At 37.4% G+C, this 25110-nt stretch overlaps 1 protein-coding gene across 1 annotated transcript in view; it reads right to left on the bottom strand.

Moving 5' to 3' along the window:
• Window positions 1-9335: 9335 nt before the first annotated feature.
• LOC128656209 (ceruloplasmin-like) overlaps window positions 9336-25110 on the bottom strand; it is a 208642-nt gene continuing 192867 nt past the window's right edge. The window contains 2 exon segments of the mRNA XM_053709992.1: window positions 9336-9647; window positions 10680-10833. Coding sequence (XP_053565967.1) covers window positions 9598-9647; window positions 10680-10833 — 204 coding nt within the window. The 3' untranslated portion in view covers window positions 9336-9597.

Raw genomic sequence — 25110 nt, 5'->3', positions numbered from 1 at the left:
TATAGTGGCGGCGATGTTAGGGACAGCAGATTAGGGGTTAATAACAGTAATGTAGGTTGTGACGATGTTAGGGACAGCAGATTAGGGGTTAATAATATTTAACTAGTGTTTACGATGCGGGAGTGCGGTGGTTTAGGGGTTAATATGTTTATTATAGTGGCGGCGATATCCGGAGCGGCAGATAAGGGGTTAATAATGTTATTTTAGTGTTTGTGATGTGGGAGGGCCTCAGTTTAGGGGTTAATAGGTAGTTTATGGGTGTTAGTGTACTTTTTAGCACTTTAGTTATGAGTTTTATGTTACGGCTTTGTAACCTAAAACCCATAACTACTGACTTTCAGTTTACGGCATGGATCTTGACGGTATAGGCTGTACTGCTCACTTTTTGGCCTCCCAGGCAAACTCGTAATACCGGCGCAAAGAAAGTCCCATTGAAAAAGGACTTTTTGGAAAGCTGCGGTAGTTACGTTGCTTTACAGCCAAAAAAATGTGAGGTACAGATATACCTGCAAGACTCGTAATACCAGCGGTAGCGAAAAAGAGCCATAACGCTGCTTTTTCCCTCATAACGCAAAACTCGTAATCTAGCCGTGTGTTTGTTATGCAAAATTAGGGAATGGGTAATAAAGTGATTATCTTTTAAAACAATAAATATTCTGGTGTAGACTGTCCCTTTAAGTATCTTATTTTTTTTACCTCTTTATTGATACATGGCTGCTAACTGCCATTTTACATATCTGGAGGGTTCCCACCCGTCCCTTAAAATACAGAATTGTCCCGTATTTGAGATTAAAATAGTGTGTTCCGTTTTGAATCAATACGGGACGGGGTTCGTCCCATATTTTCTACTAGTAGGGTTGCAAAAGCCGTTTTTTTAAAGTCTAAAGTCTGTGACACACTGCAAGCGATGCGGTGCGAGGCGATGCAGCTGCTTCGCACCGCGTCGCATCGCTTCTGAAGTTCAATTATTTCATCTCTGAGCACTCAGCTACGCGACCTGACGCAGCAGAGTGCTCAGAGATGAAAAGACAGGACACACTGAGCGCACCCAGCTGCATCTACATGCTGCGCACCGCTCCGCTTGCAGTGTGTCACAGCCTTAATGCCTGGATTCCTGCATCCCTTTACTAATATGGCCGCTCATGACTTCAATTCCCATTAAGTTGCATTAGGTCGCTAGGTTACAGACTTTACTAATATGGCCGCTCGGCTTACCACTTCAGTTCCTTCAGTCGCATACTGGGAGGGGCGGGGGAGCACAACGCAGTCTGCACAGCAGGTCGGTCTCCGATTCAACGTTCCGGTAAGTACCTTGACGTTGTTCTTTGCGTATATCTACTTTCCTTAGCTGTCACATAGGAGTTCACAGATAACGTAGTAGACCTTCCTTACAGCCAGTGGGTTATTGCGAGAGTTTGTTTGTGCAATAACCTGGCAGCGTGTTAGTGCAGCTGTGTAAGATACTGAACATGTCTGAGTCTCGGCTGCACTCATCAGTGGGGTGTTTCATATGACAGGAGTATTTATGTACGGTAGTAGTACTGTCACACTGTATGTACACTGTATGACTGCTCTCATGCCTTTATTTACACAGACATGCGTATATACACAAGGTGTATTTTACTGTAGACCTACTGGCTACTTCATGTATCCTATCTCAGAATATTATATTTTGTTCTTTTAGCCTTGGTCATGTACTAGCTATGTAATAGTTTTATCCATTTAAACAACTTACTCATATGTAATATTTATCATAACAATTGTATTTATATATTTGTGATATATTTATATAATGATCTATTTTGTAGCTCTAGCTCTTTAAACTGTACATAGTTGTTTGTTGAAGCGTTTATAAATCCCATTTCTGCAGAATGCAGTTGCATATTGATTTCCTATGGTATCATTTATGTGATTGATATGAATTTTTATGCATTGCCCTCAAGTGTATAGAATAGACATAAGATATGTGATGGGTAACATGGCCAGGAGCATGTGGTCCCCATGGTGTGAATTAACCTGTTTAGTTTCTGTAGGAGTAACCCCTGTGTTATCATGTTCTGGTTAGGTCCCTGAAATGATATGAGTTAACTGAATCACTGTATAGAGTGATTGACTGCATGTCCTTGGCAGCCAGTACTAAAGATCTCTCTCTTAACATTAAAAACATATATCAAAAGCAACAAGTCCTCCTCCTACACTGCAGTGATCCAGAAATGGGCAGCCTAAGTATACATCCCCGCTTTTCAACAAAAGATACCAAGAGAACAAAGTTAACTTGATAACAGAAGTATTGTGAATTCAGCTATGACGAGATGACCACTTGAGTTGTGATAGAGAGAGTGCATCTGTTCACACTGATTTCAATAGCAGATATTTTTTTATAATGTCCATGTATCAATCTTAATATTTTTATGAAAACATGTTTTAAGTTGTGATTTACCACCACTGACACGTCATCGGGCCTGTGGTCATTGTGGCCCGAGGGGTGTGGCCCCCGCTGCAGCAGGCGTCCCTTATTTTTCTGTATTGAAGGTGGCAACCCTACATGTCTGTAAACCGCATAGCAAAATACATCAATCAATATTACACAAAAGAACAGCTGATGCATAGACAATGTCAGATATTATTACAAAATTCTGTATGCAAATGACATAAGAACAATACTCTCTTTAAAACAGTGGACCGCTGCCTTCTTGCAGTCTCTCCCAATAGACTGTACTTGAATATCGTTGTAGAATATAGATGGCGCAGGTCCTATATGTTTCTTATCTGATTCCTAATAGTAAAGGAGAAGGGCTTGATGTGTATGCAACCGTTAAGTAATAATGGTGCAGTATACTCACTCCATAAGTTTTCTATATTCAGTCCGTCTGGTACGAAAACAATTTCGTTTGGAAAAACACAGCCAAACTGTAAATAAAGAGGGGAATATTCTATTGATGGGGTGATAGAATACTCTGTATAGAAAACAAATAGTAACTTAATCCATTGGAGATCAAAGTCCAGCGCAGTCACAGCAAACAGCACGAAAAAAACAAATGCTGAGTAAAACCAAGCTTTAATCTAGCTCAACGCGTTTTAACGAATAAAATCGTCTTTTTCAAGAGCAAATAAAATCAAGTGTACAATTGCTACTATTAGGAATCAAATAAGAAACATATAGGACCTGCGCCATCTATTTTCTACAACAACATCAATCAATATTAACACAAAGTAAGGCTTAACATATGAATCCATCAAAGGTACACATGAAATATATGTAATGGTGCATCTATTGGTTTTAACCCATATTTTTATTGATACAGTAAACATTCTTTACTTTTACATCTTGCATTAATCAATCACTAATAAACTCATCATAAAACACTCAATACTTTTTACTGAACATACAAAATTAATGAACCCTTATGAGTCTTTTACATATCAGTTTTAATTAAAATTATATTAATTAAAGTTTTCCATACCTGAAGTACAATGAGAAGCAAAAGCATTTACCATTCTGGCTCTTTCTTTTTTTTTATTTTCACTTCTGTCCAGAATGTCACTCCCCCCCCCCCTCTCAGTACAGCATCATGTGCCACCTACAGGCTGCTTACAGAACACCTTTTACAGAACTCAAACTTCAAAAAAGAAAAAAAATTGCGTGGTGTATATTTTCAATCCATCACAAATCCATAGGAATTCCATAACATGTGGGATATAATTTCCACCACTAGTAGGAGGCCAGGAACCCACACAAGAGCTTTAATCCCTTCTACCTCCCATCTCTCCTCAGTTTTGTTCTTGGCCTCTCAGAGAAGGTGCTCCAGCTATTTGCTTATGGATTATTAATGGAAGCTCAAACCAATGTGAAACCCATTACCCCTGCATCTGATCATTCATAAAGAAGAAAGAAATGGAACTTCATCCCTTTCATGATACAGGGGCACAGGAATACCAGGTTATGTGTGCAGTATTTCTGTATGGGATTTCAGACATACCTATTCTCAGGCATCTTGGGGGCATGTTCCTTAGCCTCCCCCTGTGTGATTAAGGTATTTCCTCTCAAATCATCTGCTGTACCTGTACAAGCACTGTATGGGCTCTCTACTGGATACAGCTTCAGATTTTTGACTGGAAAGCTCAGTGGAGGGGTGCTTCATTAGGGTAAGTGACATTTTACCACTCACACAGCCCATAGGCTATAAGTAGGTACTTGTAGGAAAGTATATCATATCAAGTCTGCCTGCAGACACAATATTTTGAGGTAACTTTTGGTTGTTAACAACCTCAGCCTAATTTATTATTAACTATCAAGATACCCAAACCCCTCAGCGGATCCCCAACTCACCACGGCGGGTACGTTGTACTTGCAACCGCTGACAGAGGTGGAGGCAGGGATGAGTGCCCACGGTACAAATAGCGAGGTTCCACTGGCAAAGAGGACACAATTTGCAGCTGAAGGGGACGGAATTGAGATGAAGGGAACCAGATTGCAATGGCTCAGATCTGAGAGGACCTGATTAAGGGTACAGAGCGGGGCCTTGCTGAGTCTATATCTACACAATAGACAGTCTTGGCTAAGCTGGTGTCCAGACTGGTTGCATAATTCTGTCCATGGAGCTATACACATCAGAACTGGGATAGGATAAGCAGAATGTAGAGAACGGAAAATTTCATAATCTTTAGCGTCTACTCATTACTCATGCCCCAGAAGAGACGACTTCTACATCCTTTTATGTATACGTTTTAACACGAACTGATATGACTATAGTTGGGTATATCTACTCATAATTGGTACAATTAATATTCATCATCACTTACCCAAATCCCAAACAGTATGCCATTACAATATCGTTAATGTATGTATATATCTGTGCTATATTGAAAAAGTCTATCATTAACCAGAAGGGATACATTTACATCCCATTTAGATATATTTTCAGTAACGCTAATAGATATGTTATAATACAGGGTAGATGGGGATTAATTCTACTAGGCCAAAACCTATTCATATTATGCTGTGCTCTATATTAAACTCCCTCTCACTCCACTGTCTATTTTGACCATAGCGTTGTGCTGCCAGCGGCTGAGGTGGCACGCTCGCATTACCCTAACTTAGATACTATCCTATCAAGACTATGCGAGGAGAGTGTATATATATCTATTTGGGCTTGAGGCCCTATATTTTGAGCCCCTACACCCTAAACCCGCACACCTTTGCGATAGGCTTCTATTATTCATACCCAAGATACCCTGTTCACTGGGATTACAAAATACCCTTAAATTATTTAAATATTGCGGTACTACCAGCACAATACTCCTCCAGCTCATTGCATACGCAATCATCAAATATCATGGCAAAACTATTGGAACTGAAATTAGGTTACATTATACTACATTGTAGAGTATATACATAGTCTGAGACCCCCCTCACAATCTTGGTAATGGGCCTGTAGTTAGCGATGTATAATTCTGCAGGTCACTCTGCTCTAGAATATTGGTCCTTAGATACTCTCTATATCAATCTTCTTGCAGATGAGACCCTACTTTAGATAGCTCTCCTCCTCCCTATAGACTTTTGGTATAGATATTACTAGCTCCATTTAACCTAAACCTTCATATAGATTATTACATGACCACTAACTATAGATCTCATCGCAATTTGCTTTAGCGTGAGTGAGAGCTCCACAGAGTCTGAAGTTTATATTACTCCTTCTTTTTGGTTTGAATTTATAGTGCTCCTCTATAAAAACATATGTGCAAACACAGCTACAAGGGTGGCCCTATACATCTTAAGTTTCAGTTCCTAGTTACCCTCTCCCTAGATTTATACTCTTGGTTTGGTCCAAAAGTGGCCATATATGACTTGAGAGGATTTTCAATATAGAAAAATGAGGTTTCACTTGTGTATGTACACAGCTATAGTGAATATATGCATATCCATACAAATGTTTGTCCATAATCTATTCATCCTAAATAGTATAATACTCAGTAAGTTGTCCACACATATTACCACCTATATTATCAGGTAAACTGTTACCTTAACTGTAATACCATTGTAAGTGTACATGGAATCTATGTTGTTATATATTTTAAGTTTCAGTACCTAGTTCCCCTCTCCCTAGATTTAAACGCTTGGTTTGGTCCAAAAGTGGCATTATGCGACTTGAGAGGATTATCAATATAGAAAAATGAGATTTCATTTATGTATTTATACAGCTATATTGGATATGTATGCATATCAATATAAATGTTCGTTCATAATCTGACCGTCCTAGATAGTATAATGCTCAGTAAATTGCCCATACATATTTGTATGTATTTACCACCTATATTATCATGTAATATGTAAACTTTAGCTTTAATACCACTGTAAGTATATGCAGAATCTATGTTGTTATCGCTTATAACCTCAATAAAAAATAAAAAAATAAAAAATACCCAGACCCCTTACAACTCTCATACAGCACTTTGAGTCTCACTTTTCTATTTAAAAAAATAGGTATCCGGCCATTTAAATAGTCAGGTCCACTCAGCAGCATAGCGGTTGGAGTGCGCAGTGGGTTTTTTTTCCTCTCTTTTCTGAATTTTTGATCAATTTTTACTGTAGTGATTTTCTGAGCCTTCTAAGGCTCTAGAAAAACACTGGACATAGCTCTGCCCCCTCTTCTTGGTGCAGTTTTCCTCTGCTCATCGCTGCTGTCTCAGGGTAGAATTCAGCTCCTACATAGCTGTTTTCTCAGTTTCTGTCATTCCTTATCTTCTACTTTGTTTTAGAAGGGGGTAAGTGCCCAACATAAGAGCTATTGGAGGGGTGGGTAGCACAGCACTGTGGGTGTTTGCTATAGAGGTCTCTTACTTCATTTTCTCTATGGAAACTGATTATACTTTGGTGTCTAAGGGGCATTGATAACTTGCTTTATAACAAAGGTTTTTGCTTATCTTATTCTGAAATTTAACATTTTGATGTTCCATATTAATTTGTTAATTTTATTTTCAACAGTTTAGTTTTTTTCATAGAATATAACACGTCAAGCACTTATATTTGTAGATACTGTTTTGCACTGAATGCACTGAATGTCTTTCCATATACTTGGTGCATGTCTGTGAGCTCAATGATATATTCTTTGCCAGCTCAAACCTTTTTCTCGCTGACACTCGCAGGGCTGCCCCGGTGCAATGATCGTTAAAAAGGGGCAGTCCCTGCGAGTTGCGAGATGGCTCCTATTAAAAGTAATGAAGCTCGCTGGATAGGGAAACTTCGCTCCTTAGTGCGAAGTTAGCAGGGAGCAGGGGGAGCACTTTAAAATTAAAATCCGGCAGCCAATATAACTCACATTACGCTGCTTTCTGCTTATAGCATCTTACATTTGCCTATATTTTAGTATGCATTTGTTTTTCTATTTGGGTTATAAGTGTTCGTATTGTTTTGACAAAAGCTTGCCACCTTTTAGTTGGCGAGAAAAAACTTTGATATCTGCAGTGCAAAAATCTTTATAGAATTACGACATTGTCATATACGCCCATGGAACGCCCATGTTCAGCCCATTTTACGAAAAAACAACAATTACGCTTTGCATTTTGTATTTATAAATTCAAATTTCTGTGTGATTTTTGCACATCCAGTGTACTACAATTACTATTTACGCTGTGAATATTTAATTTGATTTATTCCTGTGTAAATTACTTACTAATTTTATGTTTTTGTTAACGTACGATTTTTGGTGAAGAATTTTGTTACGATTTTTGATGCACCTTAACAATACAATTTTTCCCTGCTTATTTTTGTGTGAAAGGTTTAAATAATTGTTTTGTATAATGTTTAAAATACGAATTTTGTTGTGCACATTTCAAATGAAAATGCAGTATACACCCCTTAGTGAGACACCCTGTTTTCAGGGTAATAAATGGCTTTAGATCATTCCACCAGGGAAATAGGACTGGCGAACATTCATTAATAATCTCGCCAGCCCAGAGAGCTTTCAATCATCGAGCCCTGTGTAACCTCTGTATAATCATTCCTTTATGGTTTACACTCTACGTATAGAGTATCATTACTGTATTTATATGTTTTTTGATTTTCTGTATTTGCAGAACACTACTTTCGCAGTAGTGCTATTTGCACATCTGTGTTTATAAATGATTACTGCATGACCTGACCAACGTATTAATTACTCAGGTAGAGCAACATCCGCAATGTAATAATTGCATACCTGCACCTTATTATAACATCCTAACTCCTATCAGAGCTCCTGTGTATTCATTGTGAGGAACTGTGTTCAGTTCTAAGTAAAAACCTGCATGTAATCATGTGAGAGATAAGTTTGATTTTGGATTATTATTCACAAGGCTATGATAAATTGCATGTGCCACTTGCATACAATGGTATTCTATCTGCACAACCTTTCGGTTTTGTAGTTTAATGTAACAGTACTTAAGATATATGTGCAACTATATTCGGCAGGTGATACCATACAATTCTGAGTATGCTTAGTGTTAATTCTTTGAAAGCTATGTTATTCATACATATATTACAATTAAGTTTCTGTTAAAGGGACACTGAACCCAAATTTTTTCTTTTGTAATTCAGATAGAGCATGCAATTTTAAGCAACTTTCTAATTTACTCCTATTATCAATTTTTCTTCGTTCTCTTGCTATCATTATTTGAAAAAGAAGGCATCTAAGCTTTTTTTTGGTTTCAGTACTCTGGACAGCACTTTTTTATTGGTGGATGAATTTATCCACCAATCAGCAAGGACAACCCAGGTTGTTCACCAAAAATGGGCCGGCATCTAAACTTACATTCTTGCATTTCAAATAAAGATACCAAGAGAATGAAGAAAATTTGATAATAGGAGTAAATTAGAAAGTTGCTTAAAATTTCATGCTCAATCTGAATCACGAAAGAAAATTTTTGGGTACAGTGTCCCGTTAACTAATTAAATGTACCTAATTATATGCACTGTAGATTCTATTTACTCATAACATGCTACTTATCTATACCATATTTGTTAATTCAGGTATCTTATTGTACATTGTATATATTGTGTATAGTTATGCGTTTATATGTGTATATATATTGGAAAATGGCACCGATAAACTTGCTCGACACAGGGTTGTCAAAACCTTCAGTTTTTAAAATGAGCAATATCTGTGAAACGCAATAAAGTGAGGCGCAATAAAACTATGTATGCCTGTATAAATATGTACTGTCGCTTTATTTTCTTTTTTTTTTATTATGCCATGTATAAATCTGATGCTGCAATTTATGTCAAGATAACTGTATGAAATACTATAGAAGTTTCTTCAGATCTTTTGAAAAAATATAAAAAAAAAATAGTTTGGTTATGTTTTTGATTGAATTGTTTTTATTTTTGAACAGCAAGAAAATTGAGGTACATTTTTATAATACATATCATGTAAGTATGCAGAACTAAAACATTTTATCTCTTTTCTTTATCGTAACTTGAATATATGTCCAACCACTGAAGAAATCTCATCTTTGGACAATCTTTTAAAAATCTTTAGTCCTGTCAATGTTTAAGTAAGTTGAAGATGATGTTGTGAATGTGATTAATTCTTTCTTTATTCAAGACATTTTCTCCTTCAAATGCTAATGCTGATGTATGAACTTGATAATTTTTTCAAGTGTAGTTTCCTTTTCTGTAGAATGAAAACAATTGTAAGAAACATTTTTTCAGTAGTATATTTTTCAGTTTCAGTGTTACAAAATCTATACCAAAAAAGGGGCAATACAAATCCATATATACCCTAAAGGCCGGATTTAACAAGCAGCGGATCTGCCCAAATCCGCCTGAAGTTTCAGGTCTGCCAGATCATAAGATCGCTGCTCCTTGAATTGTCTGCCATCTTCTAGGTGGTGAACTGAAATCATTCCGATCTGATCGGGATGATTGACACTCCCTGCTAGCGGCTGATTGGCAGGAAATGTGCAGGGGCGGCGTTGCACAAGCATTTCACAAGAAATGCTTGTGCAATGTTAAATGCTGACAGCGTATGCTACAGCAAATCATGTCCGCCCGCACTTGATAAACTGGACCCGAAGGGTTACATGCTCTCAAAAGCAATATTGAACAAAGCAAGCCAACCTAAATGTGATGAAGCAGGGACATCCACCAAGGGTGGTCTCAAACCAACCAGGGTCCCTGGGCGAAAATTAGGAAAGGGCTGCTGGTCCCCTGACCTAGCCCATATGACCTTCCCTCACTGTACCACCCCTAATCTCCATGGCAACAATTCACAGCTAGAGACCACCCCCCCCTGGGGCCCCTACCTGTCTGAGCCAGACCCCACAGTCAGAGGCCCCCAGAACAACATAGCCTCCCATCCAGCAACAGGGTCCCCATTCCAGTGTCAGAGCCTCATCATTAACTGCTTACTGCTAGCACACAAAGGGAGGCACAAGATTATGCAGGAGCGCCGGTGCCACCCTGGTGATACTGCTGATGGGCCCCCCTTTGTACTGGGCACTTGGTCTAGGTTTTTTATGCCTGACGGCTCAGTCTGTCCCTGTTACTTCCAGCAGTGCAAATTTAAGGATTCCAAAAAACATTCTCCTGCAAGTCATTTTACCGTGTAATTAAAGACATACTTTGCTTATTGTAAAGTCCTGCCCTAGTCTTATCAGAAATGTAATTCAATATAAATAATGTACTAGCTATTGGGAATACTCACCAAGTACAGTGTATGTAGTTTCCATTCCTGCATGGATATGATCTGTCACATGACAGTGCAATAACCACGTACCAGGCACCTTTGGTGTCATGGAGACTGTTTGAAATGTTCCAGGAAAAAGATCAAACACATCAGATTGATATATTTGGCCTCTCTAGGGAAAATAATTGAGAAAAAAAGAAATCAACAATTATTATTAATATTTTATATATATTTAAACATATTAACATTCCATGCATGTAAGGTTTTCTGTTTGCTTTACTTCTTTACTTGCTTGTATGTAATAAAAATATAAAATCTAATGTTTTGAATCCAAAACGAACAGACAAAAATAGGCTTAAAGGGACATTAACCACTAAATAAATGCTAGATATAATGATGCATTCAATGAAAAGGTTAGTCTGAGAATAACATGTAGATGTATGTTTTAAAGTTTCATTAGCTGTTTAAACATTGACAAAATAAGCGTAAAGTTTTAGTGTCTAGAAAAATAAATGGGAGCTGCCATGTTGTAACTTAGGTTACCTTTTCTGCTGTGGCCAATTAATGACAGTTATAAATAGATCACTAGAGTGTGCAGCCAATGGCTCTGTGTTCAGCACTTCCATTTCTAACAGGAACTAAAAAGCTCACCATTTCAGAATGGAATTACAGGAAAAAGGGACAAAATAAATAATGAAAGTATATTGCAGAGTTTCTTTCTATATATACGATTTATCATTTTATATTACCATCTCAAAGTGTTTAATGTCCCTTTAAAATTAATATTTACCAAAGCAGGATAATGCATTAAAAACAAAAATTAACTATTCATGAGCAAACTGAGAATAAAGTACATCTTAATGGCAAATAAAAAGTCTGTTTGTTTGGAAGTAAGCCAAGTTTAAAAATAAATAAATAATACAGTATATATCCATGAAATCTCCATAGTTAAATATTGTCTGTACTCAGTAACTTTAAACATGGCCCTGTTATAGCCACCTTTGCCACAAGTAAGTTCATGAAATTTCAGTCCTAGGAGTGACAGTAGCCCAGTTACAAAGTGGTAGACAGTGCAACTCACACAGCAAGGCTGAATCGTGTAGCATTTAAAAATAATCTGTTGCACCACTCACTACAGAATTCAAAACTGCCTCTAGAAGCAACATCATCACAAGAACTGTGCGTCAGGAGCCTCATAAAATGGGTTTCCATGGCGAAGCAGCTGTATAAAAGCCTCACATCAACATGTGCAATGCCAAAAAAAGTTAAGTAGAAGGAAATAATGATTTCAGCTTATCAAAAGCCACTTGAGCTTAAGGAATCTAGAAGAATTAATGTCAAGTCAGTAGAGTAATAGGTGCACAAATAGCCAAATAATTCTTAGTACATCTTCTATAGAAATAGGCAAAGCCAATATATCTAAAAAGCTCCTTCTTATTAGTAGGAATTGGCCACTCCAGAATTGATGAAACCTTCTTAGGATCCATCATGATATGACCAAGAGACAAGATATATCCTAAAAATTAAACTGAAGAACCTCAAAACTGACATTTCTACAAATTATAGAAAAGGCAATTATCACGCAAGTTGTTGAACACAGACCTAACATAAGCGACATGAATATTCTAAAAGGGGGAAAATATTTAAGTATCGTCCAAATAGCAATAAATGTGTCAATGAGTTCTCTGAAGATATCATTCAAGAAGTTCTGAAAAGTGCTGAGGCATGACATTATATAAACAGCCTGACTAAATACTCAAATGTCTATATGTACAAAGAGCTTTTTTTTAGAAAACAGAATACCAATGGAACCACACTTGTTTAGTGGGAATATCCTCTTTATTTTGTATACTTAACTGTACATCATAAATTACTTAAGAGCTGGAGCGCTGTGCAATAATTATGTAATTAGTCTGGGTGTCAGTATAATAACTCACTAAGCATGTACTGTATAGCACTTCTGTGTTCCCCTGTGAACATCAAGGTAACGCAGCACCTGAGAAAACTGTCATGTAAAACATAACTTTTATTAAAACAATTAAAATAACAGAATTTAAAAACACAAAAAAGTGTCAGAATGGTACTTGTATAATCAGTAGTGCTGCCAAAGTAATTGCTATGCACCAGCTAGTTTACAATAAAGATACTGCTATTATATATGCATACAGCTATAAATCAAATTGTTTTAAATCTAGCAGTTAGGAAAAAACAAGTCTTCTATTTAGTGGTATTGTTGTCAGAAAGTAACAATAATAATTAGTCCTCAATTCCCCCAATCTGCTAAATAAAATTTGGTTGTATTGCTAGTGTATGCAAATGTTAACCCCTTCACATCGTTAGGACATTCCATGCTGTCCTAACCACACTGGGCTTTAACGCCGAAGAACGACATGTAACGTCTTACCTTATATGGCATCCTGCAGCTTCCCCCTTTAATGCAAACAAGAATCAGTCCCCCATGATCCAATCCCGACCTTGAAATTACGTGATCACATCGACGATCGTGTGATTTTATTTTTACAGCAAGTGTTTACATCGGAACTTTGTCCCGATCTAAGCACTTGCACCCGGCATGAAGGGGTTAAAGGATGTTACTGCATTTAGAGCTTACAATTGAAGGGAAATATGCTTGAATTTAAAATAATGGATTATTACTAACATACTTTAGCAGTGTTAATGCAACAATTAGCAGGTTTTTGCAATAAAGTACAGATGGCTAGCAGTCAAATGTTTTCATGCTCTCATTGATAATACTCTTCAAAATAGTTTACAAATGTTTAATAATGTGGCCCATTCTAATCACACTGCACCGTCTTTCAAAGTATGATATGATTAAAGAGAGTTAAGAATTACTGACTTAGTCAAATAAATGTGCGTTGCCGTTTGTAAGTAGCCCTCTGGTATTGCCAGATATCTTTTTAGACCATAGAGCATTTTTTGAAAATTAAAATAAAATACAAAAAAAGAAGCCCATTATCCTTCCCAGCCCTCCTCTTTGATAAAGCAGTAATCAATGGCAAAACATGTCAGGGGACGGTTGGGATTGGAAGGATAATAGTCTTCTCTTAAAGGGACAGGAAACCCCAAAATGTTTTTTCATGATTTTGATAGAACATACAATTTTTTTTTTAAATATTTATTTATAACCAGCAATGAATACAATATCCATAGTGACTAAAAAAGAACAAGAGATATTTCAGTTTGTCATACATGTTATGTTAACAGAAAAAAACGAGGAACAGTATCAAACAACCCTGAAGTATATATTACAATTCATATATACAATAAATTAAACTGAGTTATCCACCTATTTGGTCAATACTCATTGTTGGAGTTTTTTTTTTTTAAATTAAAACAAAACAAAAAAAAAAAAAAAAAATAAAAAGGGGGGGGGGGGGGGGAGGAAAGGGGGAAGGAAGGAAAGTACCCGATTCTCTCTAATCCTCATTACTTCACCAAATACCTAGCAACACTATCTCCGAGTTCTTAAATGGAAATATCAGGTGATCAATTTCTCTCTCAGGGAAGATCTTAATAAACGGAGCCCATTTTTCGAAGAATTTCCTTACTCCTAGCTCATTATCTATATTTGTGTTTTTTTGTTCTAAGAGACATTGTTTCTTTAGATGATTCTTAATTTCAGAGATAGATGGTATTGATCTCAGTTTCCATTTCTTGCATATCAAATATCTAGTAGCCAAAATAGATAAATTTACTAGTTTCTCCTTAGGTTGGGGTCTATTTTCCAATTTTAGACACAGTATAATCTGGAGCAGTGAGAGAGTTAATGATTCAATTTTTAGCTTATTCTTAAGCCAGTATTCTAACTTACTCCATACATTTCTAATTCTAGGACAGAACCAGAACATATGAGTTAGATCTGCAGCTATATGGGAACATTTGGGGCATTTATTAAATTCCTGACTTCGGACTCTGAGGCCTCTTTCCGGGGTGAAGTATGCCCTGTGCAAAAGTTTTAAGTGCGCGTCACGCCAATTAGAGGAAAGGGTCGTTTTTATCACTTTGCTTAGTGATAGTTGAATGCTCTTGTGTTCGATGTTACTTTGTGGGATTAAGCTATTCCAAGTCAGCGCCAAATTTTCTATAATAGGGGTGCCTCTAGCACAACCCAATATATAATAGCAGGGAGCAATAGACAAAGAACTATTTTTAGTGATTATCAGCCAATTTTCTAGTTTGCCTAACGTCCAACACCATCCAGCCTTATGAGCAAGATCTATGACGTAATGTCTTAACTGCAGATATGCAAAGAAGTCTTTATTTGGCAAATTAAATTCACTCTTCAGTTCTTCAAATGACTTGATGCATTTTCTATCCTGATCAATTAAATAAATGACTTTAGTCAGGCCATTGTTATGCCATCTGTTGAAGATCGGAGAGTCTAAACCTGGTTGGAAGTTCGGATTTCTAAGCAAGGGAAGGTATTTTGAGGCTGTATGGTTTATTGAAAGGAGATTAGATAGCTTAAACCATGCTTTAAGGGGATTCAAGATGAATTTAAGTTCTTTAATACTTGTTGGAAGGTCGCTAGGTTCTAAATGCGCTAAGGCCACTAGTGAGTATGGTTCACATATATTTAATTCAAGTTCATTATTTAGCACATAATTCTTAGACAACATCCAGTCTGCTACTATGCGAGCTAGGAAGCATAGATTATAAGCTCTTAAATTTGGAAGTGCTAAGCCTCCCAGTTCTCTTGGGACTGTCAATTTAGAAAAAGCAATCCTCAATCTTTTTCCTTGCCAAATAAATTGCCTAATGGCTGAATTTATGGAGCGTAGATCTTTTTCAAATATGGATACTGGAACATTCTGTAGAATATAGAGCAGCTTTGGAAGCAGTACCATTTTAAATAAGGCCGACCGACCAGATATTGAAAGTGGTAAGTTTTGCCAAGCCTTAAGTTTTTCTTTAAAATAGCAAGCATTGGAGTTATATTTACTTTGTATAGGTCCCTTAGCCTAATTGGGATGTTAATTCCTAAATATTTCATTGAATCTGTTACCACTCTGAAAGGAAACTCGAAGTTGCTTCTAATATTTTTCCTAAGCCAGATTAGCTCTGATTTTGCAGCATTTACTTTATACCCTGAGAAAGTACCGAAATGATCAGTAATTTGAAAAAGCTTTGGGATGTTGCAGGCCGTATTGGAAAGATAGACAAGTAAATCATCTGCATAAAGACCAATTTTAATTTCGTAGTTCTGAATTTTTATACCCTCCAGGGTGTTCCTAATCATAATTGCCAAAGGTTCTATGGCTACGTCAAAAAGAAGCGGGGAGAGAGGACAGCCCTGACGAGTGCCCCTATTCAATGCAACTGGTGAGGAAATATCATTGTTGGTAATTATACTTGTGAAGGAATGGTGATATAGGTTCTGCACAAACTTAGGAAAATTACCCTCAATCCCAAACTTTGTTAAGGAAAAAATTATATGCTTATGTACTATCAAGTCAAAAGCTTTTTCTGCATCAATTGACAGAATGGCCAAGTCAGGGAGGTCCTCTCTCCCTAAGCCCCCTGCAGAGATTCCCTGGATATATTCCATGGTGACAAGTAGTTCCTTAATTTTTGCTGAGGAATTGCGATTGTTAATGAAACCAGCCTGATCCGAGTGGATTATTTTAGATAAAATAATCTGAAGTTGCGTCGCTAAAATTGAAGAGAGAATTTTATAGTCTGAATTCAGCAATGCAATTGGTCTATAAGACTCTTTGCATGTCGGATCTTTTCCTTCTTTTAGAATCAGAGTAGTCAGAGAGGAGGAAAAAGCGGGTGCAACCGGTTTGTTATTAATAAAGATGTCATTGTAGAGATTGCCCAAGTAGGGGACTATCTCTGATGATAGAATTTTGTAAAACTCATTGGGCAATCCATCTGGGCCTGACGCTTTATTAAAAGAAAGTTTGGTGATTGTTTTCTCAATTTCTTCTCTTGTGATGGGAGAGTTAAGTCTATTTATTGCTTCGGCAGAAGCCATAGGAAATGTGATCTTGCTCCAAAATTAATTTGCTTTCTCTGTGTCAAACTCTTTACTAGTGTATAGATCTTGGAAGTATTGATGGAATGTATTTGAAATTTCTTTGGGCTTAGATAGATGTTTCCCATTATGCTGAATTTTGTCAATGTTAAGTTTTTTGTTCTCATTCTTAATTAATTTGGCTAGCAATTTCCCGGACTTATTTCCAAATTTGTGCAATTTAGCTTGTAGTCTCAATTCATTGTAAGTTTCCTGAGTTAGATAAAAAGTATCTCTAGCTGCTTTAGCCCGTATGTATCTTGCCCAGTTTAGGGGAGTTCTTTCCAGTAGATAAAGATTATAAGAGTTGATCACAGAGTTGCAAGCTTCCTTCTCCCTTGTCTTCCTTTTCCTATTTTGTATAGTGGAATATGCAATGATTTCCCCTCTGAGGACTGCCTTGGCAGTTTCCCAGAAGATATCTGTACGATCTACATAGTTATTATTGAATTGGACGTAATCCTTAAATTTATTCTTGAGCCACTCTTTAAATTTCAAATCGGTAGATAAATAATAAGGAAAAAAAAAATCGCACATTCTTTAATTTTGGTTGAATAGAATTAAATTCAAGGGAGATGGGGCCATGATCTGATAGAAAAATTGGCAGTATCTCTGTTTTTACCTTTGCTGAGCCTAAGCGATCGTCTATTAAAAACAAATCAATCCTTGATAAGGTTTTGTGAACCTTAGATAAACATGTAAAATTCTGAATATCAGGATTCTGATATCTCCAAATATCCCGTACAGCAAGAATCTGTTTAATTTTATTGATCATTTTAAAATCAAGACTATCTTTCTTTTGTTTTGGGTGCTTAGTATCTCTTCTGAGTCTGTCTAACGGGCAGTGTGGGGCCATATTGAAGTCCCCTCCCAAGATTAAATGGCCTTCACTAATAAGAAGAAGCTTGGCCTGCAATGAATCCCAGAACTCAGGGTCAGTTTTATTCGGGCCATAGACGTTGCAAATTGTATATTTAATCTGGCCAACTTTCAATTTAGTCACAACATACCTCCCCCCGGGATCAGCCTCAGAGTACAGAGTCTCCACTTGTATTCTTTTACCTATAAGTATTGCAACCCCCCTTTTCTTTCCAAAACTCGGAGCAGCAAGAACCTCCTTTACCCAAGATGATTTTAATTTTAATGATTCCTCAGAGTTTAAATGAGTTTCTTGTATTAAGCCAATATCAGCTTTCGCTTTCCGTAAGTGTGTCAGGATTGCCTTTCGTTTGATGGGGGACGAGATTCCCCCTACGTTCCAAGATATAATTTTAAAATTATCTACCCTTTGCATTGTAATTTTCTAAAGCGTTTTAAGAAATAGTGAGGTGGAGACTGTGAGAGAATCGGGGAGGGAGGGAATGCGAGTAAAGGGGAAAAAGAAAAAAAAAAAAAAAAAAAAAAAAAAGGGGAAAAAAAGAGAGAGAAAAAAAATAATATAAAAAAAAAAATAAATAAATAAAAAAAAATAAAAAAAAAATTGGGGGATATCTTGTCCCCCAACCATGTAGCTGCCATTGCCATACACCTGTCTTATAGCAATGTTGAGAAAAGATTACACAGTTCATGGCTTATACTTATGTGTCTAGGGTCTTAAAGTAAAGAGATTTTCTGCAGTTGGACCATCCTCAATTATGTGTGTTATCCCTTTTACCACTACTTTAAGTTTTGCAGGATAGATCAGGGCCGCTCTATACCCCTGTTGGATGAATTTAGTGCAAATTGGTGCTAGCTCTCTCCTCCTAAGGGCTGTGTCTGCCGAAAAGTCTTGAAAAATCAGAATTCTATTATCCTGGATCATAATTGGTTGATTTTTACGAAAGTATTGTAGTATTAAGTCTTTGTCTTTGTAGTTAAGTAGTCTTGTGATTACCGGCCTAGGTCTACTGCTATTGTTACTATCAGAGCGGGGGGCACCTATTCTATGAGCTCTTTCAATTATAATCGGTGGATGTGTGGATGGAATTTTTAGAGCTTTAATAAGTGTATCGGATATGAAAGTATCAAGGTCTTCAAAATGTTTATTTTCAGGGAGGCCAATTATTCTTAGATTGTTCCGTCTGGAACGGTTTTCAAGGTCTTCAAGCCTGTCAATCATTTTTTGCAGATTTTTAGTTGAGGACTCTAACTTAGTACACTGTGAAGTTGCTTGATCTTCCAGATCCGAGACCCTCTGCTCTACTTCCTGCAACCTATTCGAAAAATGCCTTATCTCTTGGGTTAGGGAGGAAATATCTTGCTTGATTTCCAATTTAAGAACCTCAAATTTAGGAGCAAGTGCATCTGCAATATTAGATACTAGTGTCTGCATGTTAAGAGTTTCTAAAGATACTGCAGTATTGGCAGGGGTTGTTTGAGGATCAGAGACTGGGTCCTGTGCATTCTTAAGTTTCCTGTCTCTATGCCTTCCTGCCATATTTGGGGAGGGTGTTTTCAGTGAGTTAGAAAGAAATTTATCCATATACCTCGTGATTGGGGGTGGAAGTGCAAAAAAAAAAAAAAAAAATTATTTTAAGTTAGTGAAGTGAAGAGAAGTGAAAAAAAAAAAAAAAAAAAAGGGGGAAAGGATTGTGGGGGTGTTGGATAGTGATCAGTCTGTTGGATATAGGACAGTGAAGCAGTGATAGTGCAAGGAAGTGAAAAGATTGTGATCTAGGGGACCGGGGCCCGGTCAGTGTAGAGGGCTAAAAGCCCGTGGTGATATAAGTAATAAGTGTGGTAAGGATAATTTAATTGCAAAAACTATCTATGTACAATTGTGAGAGCATATGAGACAAGTGTAAACTTTGTAATGCAGTCACCGATTAATACTCCTGTCTCCTAAATGGAGCTTCTAACTAAGTACTTCTTAGAGTGTAATTATTTCTCCTCTAGCCGTTACTTGATAGGGATTTGAGTAAACTTGTAGTAGCCCTTGGTGAGGTTTTCTCCTTATCCTATGTAGGGGGGGGTGTATATATTTTTTACCCTAATTATATCTTGCTGGTAATAATCTTTCATCAGAGGTTAGCAGGGAGCTTTAATTCAATGACAGGGCAAATTTGAAAGAAAAAAAAAAAATAAGTGGCTATACCTGTAATACTTTGAGCCACCTTTCAAGGTGAGTTTTACAATTTTCTTAAAACTTAAGGGTTGCTCCTCTATTATTTTTGTTTTCCCCCCTCTCCTGCCCCAGTCAATGTGTGAAGAATAAAAAAAGAAAAAAATATAAACTTAGGTCATACAAGTCATACGTTAAATTGAACTGAGCAGAATTTCTGTGGAGCCAAAATTAAAAGTAATAGAGTAATTCACTCTCAAGGTTTGCTTATATAAGAACACATTTTTCTAAGGTACAGATAGTCTCTAGTACAGCATCATTTTACAAATTCAGGCCAAGTAGATTTTATCTATACAACCTAGGTTTCTAATTTACAAACAGTATAGGCCTAAAAGCTAGAGCATAGCGGCAGTGTCTTGTTGATTTAACCGCTAAATCAGGAATGGAGGTTTACAACCTTTCCAAAGGGGATAGAAGGCTTAAGGAGGATTTATAGATTTAAATTCTCTTATACGAGGCAGTAAAGTAAGCTGGAAAAAAATACGTTTTTCAAACAGGTTCCTAAGAATTACCTTGAGCCCTCAGTATCCAGTTATATGTAGTTAATTTGTAACAAACAAAGATTAACCAATGTAGCAAGATAAGTTTTACAATTTTCTTAAAACTTAAGATTGCTCCTCTACAGACTTAAGTCATACCAGTCATAAATTAAGTTGAACTGAGCAGAAATTTCTGTGGAACCGGAATTAAAGGTAATAGAATAATTCACTCTCAAGGTTTGCTTATATAAGAACACATTTTTCAAGATACCGGTAGTCTCTAGCACAGCATCATTATACAAATTCAAGCCAAGTAGATTTTATCTATACACCCCAAGTTTCTGATTTTCAGACAGTATAGGCCTAAGAGCTAGAACATAGCGGCAGTGTCTTATTGATTTAAGTACTGAAACAGGAATGGAGGTTTACAACCTTGCCATAAGGGATAAAGGGCTTGAAGAGGAATCATACATTTAAATTCTCTTATAAAAGGCAGTAAGGTAAACTAGAAAAAAAACGTTTTTCAAACAGGTCCCTAAGGATTACCTTGAGGCCTCAATATCCGATTATATGTAGTCAATTTGTAACAGACAAAAATTAACCAATATAGCACTTTTTAAGACCTCCTCATTAGCTTCTATAAGGGAAGCATATGTTCTTAAATATAGGATTATTAAACCTGTTCCTTTTAATTATGCTAGAGCTCCAATATTAGCTTTCTGCTGGAGGGGTAATTTGTCAGATTTTAAATAGACATAAAGTGAGGACCAAAACACGGGGGGGAAAATTAAGAAAAAAGGGAAAGAACAAAACCATAAACCTTATTAATTTCTAGTGAAAAGCAGGCAAAATAGAAAATTAAGGTCCATCTTTTCAGAGTTAAACAAATCTTTTTAAGGAATTGTTTCCATGTAATTTAACAGTTCGTGTTTCTTATCTTTATCTTCACTCCCCTTCCCCCTCTTCTTTGTTCTCCCTTTTTTTTTTTTTTTTTTGAGAAGAGCTCTAGGCAGCAATGATTGCTCTTAAATTCAGTTCTTGGGGCGTTTGAGACAAAAGTTCTCTTTATTTTTTCCTTGACTTTCTCTCCCTTATGGGCCTTAGTGTAGGAGGTATGTGTCTCCAAGTTTATTATCGCAAAAAAAATCCTCCCTGCGCACCCCCTCAAGAGTAGTTCAATTACTCACCTCCTCCTTCCACAATCTTCCGCTGGTAGTGTTCCCGTTGATGTTTCGTGTGGAGTGGCTTGCTTGGTATCCTGAGGTGCTAGGGACTTACTCTACGTTAGAGCTCCCCGACGTTCAGCCTTCAACAGCTTACCTCCCTCCTCTCACGCAGCAGCGGTGGGAGAGGAGGGGGAGGGATCCAAGTAAGGGACCGTCTCGCAGGCCGGTGGGCTCGGTCACATACCGCCACTTAACTTCTGTGTGAGATTACCCTAACCCCCTCTCACGCAGCACCGGTGGGAGAGGGGGAGGGCGAGGAAATAACCAGAGCTGGAACAGGATCAAACGGAGAGTCCAGAGGCAGACGATATGTCTCTATCTGCAGCAAAGATTCTACGGCAAGAGCCGTTAAAGAAGGTGGAAGGGAGGAGACAGGTGAGCAAGAGCCGGGGGTGCGGGGAATGGGAGAACAATGTGGCTTAGCGGGAGATTCGGAATAAAGCCAATATTCTGCTGTTTGTAAGTTAGTTGTAATTATGACTCTTTCTGACCCAGTAGAGTTAGATTAAGAGAAAACGGAGGTCATTGTTTTATATTTTCTTACATTGATAAGATAATTAAGTCCGTTTCGATAAACCTTTTGTAGGGGTCTAAATACAAGGTATGTTTAGCAGCTCCTCAGCCTTGACAGCGGGGTGAAGTGCCGCTGAATGGGTTCCAAGAGTGTTGACAAAAACTGTCCTAATGCAAACTCCCAAGCTTGGGAGAGGCGCGAGGATCACCACCAGCAGCTGTGGGACTGGAGATCAGAGCTCAGGTACACCTGCTTGCTCCACCTCCACCGGAACCCAGGGAATCTAGAACATACAATTTTAAACAACTTTCCAATTTACTTCTATTATCAAATTTGCTTCATTCCCTTGTTATCCTTTGTTGAAGAAACAGCATTGCATTACTGGCAGCTAGCTGAACACATCTATTTAGCCAATCACAAGAGACAAATGTGTGCAGGCACCAATCAGCAGCCAGCTCCCACTAGTGTAGAATATGTGCATATTCTTTTTTTAACAAGGGATAACAAGAGAATGAAGCACGTTTGAAAATAGAAATGAATTTAAAAGTGTCTTAAAATGACATCCTCTATCTGAGTCATGCTAATTTAATGTTGACTTTCCTATCCTTTTAAAGCAGCTTGGGCAGAGGGAGTCCAATGAGGATCATCATACAAAATACTCATAGCAATTACTAAAGAATCCCAAGTATTAAAGTGATGATAAATTTCAGACTTTAAAAATGTTGCAATGAAAATTATATTAGTGTACAAGCAAAACCACATAATTTTTTTTAAAAAGTGTATATATATATATATATATATATATATATATATATATAAATATAGTGAAGATTGGATTAGCCGTGTTAGTCCAGTAGATAAGATGCTCAAATAAAGTATTGCAGTATGCAGTGATACCTTTTGTATTGGACTAACATAATATTTCAAAGACAAGCTTTCAAGAGTTTTCCTCCCTTCCTCAGGTCTGAAGCAATACTGGTAAATCTGATATAGAAACACATCACATACAACAAATGGAAGGGAAGGAAGGGGGTGGTAGGGGTGTCAGAAAAAGCAGAGGATGTTTCTGAAGGAGAATATAGCTGAGAATGGCCAGAAAGAGTAAATAAACAGAGGAGAGTAAATAGGCAAGATGAGAGGAAAAACAAAAGGAAAAAAAGAGGGGGGCATGGCATGCACGAATAGAGCTACAATAATGAATGAAAATAAATTGATATAATAAGGGAGAAACGAGAATGTAGAGAAAAAGAAACCAATATAGGACAATAAGATGAGAAATTATTGAAAGTTTTGGTAGTGTGTGAGAAAGCCAGAGTCTACATTAAGTCCTTAATTTCTGGTGTTGAAATGTGTGATCATTTTCATCTCAAACGTCTTTCGTTCATGAGAGTCTTTGAAATTCCCTTTAAGAACAACTTTAATCCTGAGGTTTAGGATAAAGTGACCATTCTGGGTGAAGTGATGACCAACAGGGGTTCAATATTCATTTTGCTTGTGGTTTTTGATCGAGTGTCTGTGTAGATTCATTCTGAGATGCAGCTTTAGGCCAGTTTCTCCAATGTAGCAACCTCTGTCACATGCTGTACACTGTATCATGTACACCACATTAGCAGATGGGCACGAATAGGATCCTTTAATATTGTATGATGTGGTATTGTGTCTGGCTGTGTTGATGTCACATATATGTTGACACAGTTAGCAGAGTGATTTGTTGCATCATGCATTGCCATTCTGTGTAAGCTTATGTTCTGTGGTTAATTTGCTGCGGACCAATCTCTGTCTCAGGTTAGGCGGTTGTTTGAATGCTTACAAAACATATAAGCGAACACTCCGCGCTAATAAATCCTTGCAGAAAATAATATAAATAATGATAAAATTAATGAGCAGTTAATGTGCATATATAAATTAGCAAAAATACAGATTGGCAAAGATACAGATATTACTCCGCAGTATGCAAGCTATGACCATTGTTACTCAGTCATAGAAAGCTCTCTGTATGTCCTAATGAATGTGGCAGAGGAAAAAATGCAGGGAGGATCTTTAAGTCAATGTCAGGTTTATACCAATACAGTACCTCTCCCACTTTGTTCCAGCTATAGTCCGCTTTTTAGTGTTGTAAGTATCAGGTTCTTGGTAATCTTCTATCTCAACGTTCAACCTTCTGGCGTACATGCTGAATCTGAAACCCCGATGAATGCTAGTATGGGGAGTTCAGGAAATATTTTTTGAGTGTGGGGTCCTCTGAAATTAGTGGCTGTAGCTCTTTAATAATTTTGCGTACTCATTCAAGAGTAGGGTTGTAAGTGACTACTAGAGGGGTTCTTGTTTTGTTTTCCTTTTCTTCGTATTGTAGGAGCCTTTCCCGTGGTGTTTTTAGGGCAGATTTTATTTTTTAGGTGATGAACTCGCATAATGAAACAAGAATCGGCCAGAGTGGTGTAAAATGCTGGACTCTGGAGCAGTGGAAATTTGTTCTCTAGAGTGATGAATCTTCACTATCTGGCAGCCTGATAAAAGAATCTGGGTGTGGCAGATGGTAGGAGAATACCTACTGGAATACCTAGTGCTACTGTAAAGTTTGGTGTAGGCGAGATAATATTCTAAAGCTTTTTTTCAGGGTTTGGGCTATGTCCCTTAGTTCCATTGAAGGCTACAGGAGAAAAAAAACATTTCAGACAATTGGGTGCTTCCATTTTTGTTGCTAAAGTTTGGGGAACGCCTTTTCCTGTTTCAGTTTGAGTTTGCTCTTGTGCACAATGTGAGGACATTAGCTTGGTGTGCAGTAACTTGCATGGCGTGCACAGAGCCCTGACCTCAACTTCTTTGAACACCTTTGGGATGAATTGGAACACAGACTGCAAGTCATACTTTCTTGTCCAACATCAGTGCCTGACCTCACAAATGCTCTTTTGGCTGAATTCCCACAGACACTGCCCACATTTTTTCACAGAAGAATAGCAGCTCTTATATCCATAAGGGAGGGGGCACCTCGATATTAATACCCATGGCTTTTGGATGGTATGCCCCACAACCTAGAGGTGTGATGGTCAGGTGTCCATAAATATACTGTATATATGCAACATTAGTCAA

Source organism: Bombina bombina, chromosome 4, assembly GCF_027579735.1.
Source record: "Bombina bombina isolate aBomBom1 chromosome 4, aBomBom1.pri, whole genome shotgun sequence".
NCBI classification, from domain to species: domain Eukaryota; kingdom Metazoa; phylum Chordata; class Amphibia; order Anura; family Bombinatoridae; genus Bombina; species Bombina bombina.
This window is presented reverse-complemented; position numbering and strand designations above follow the sequence as displayed.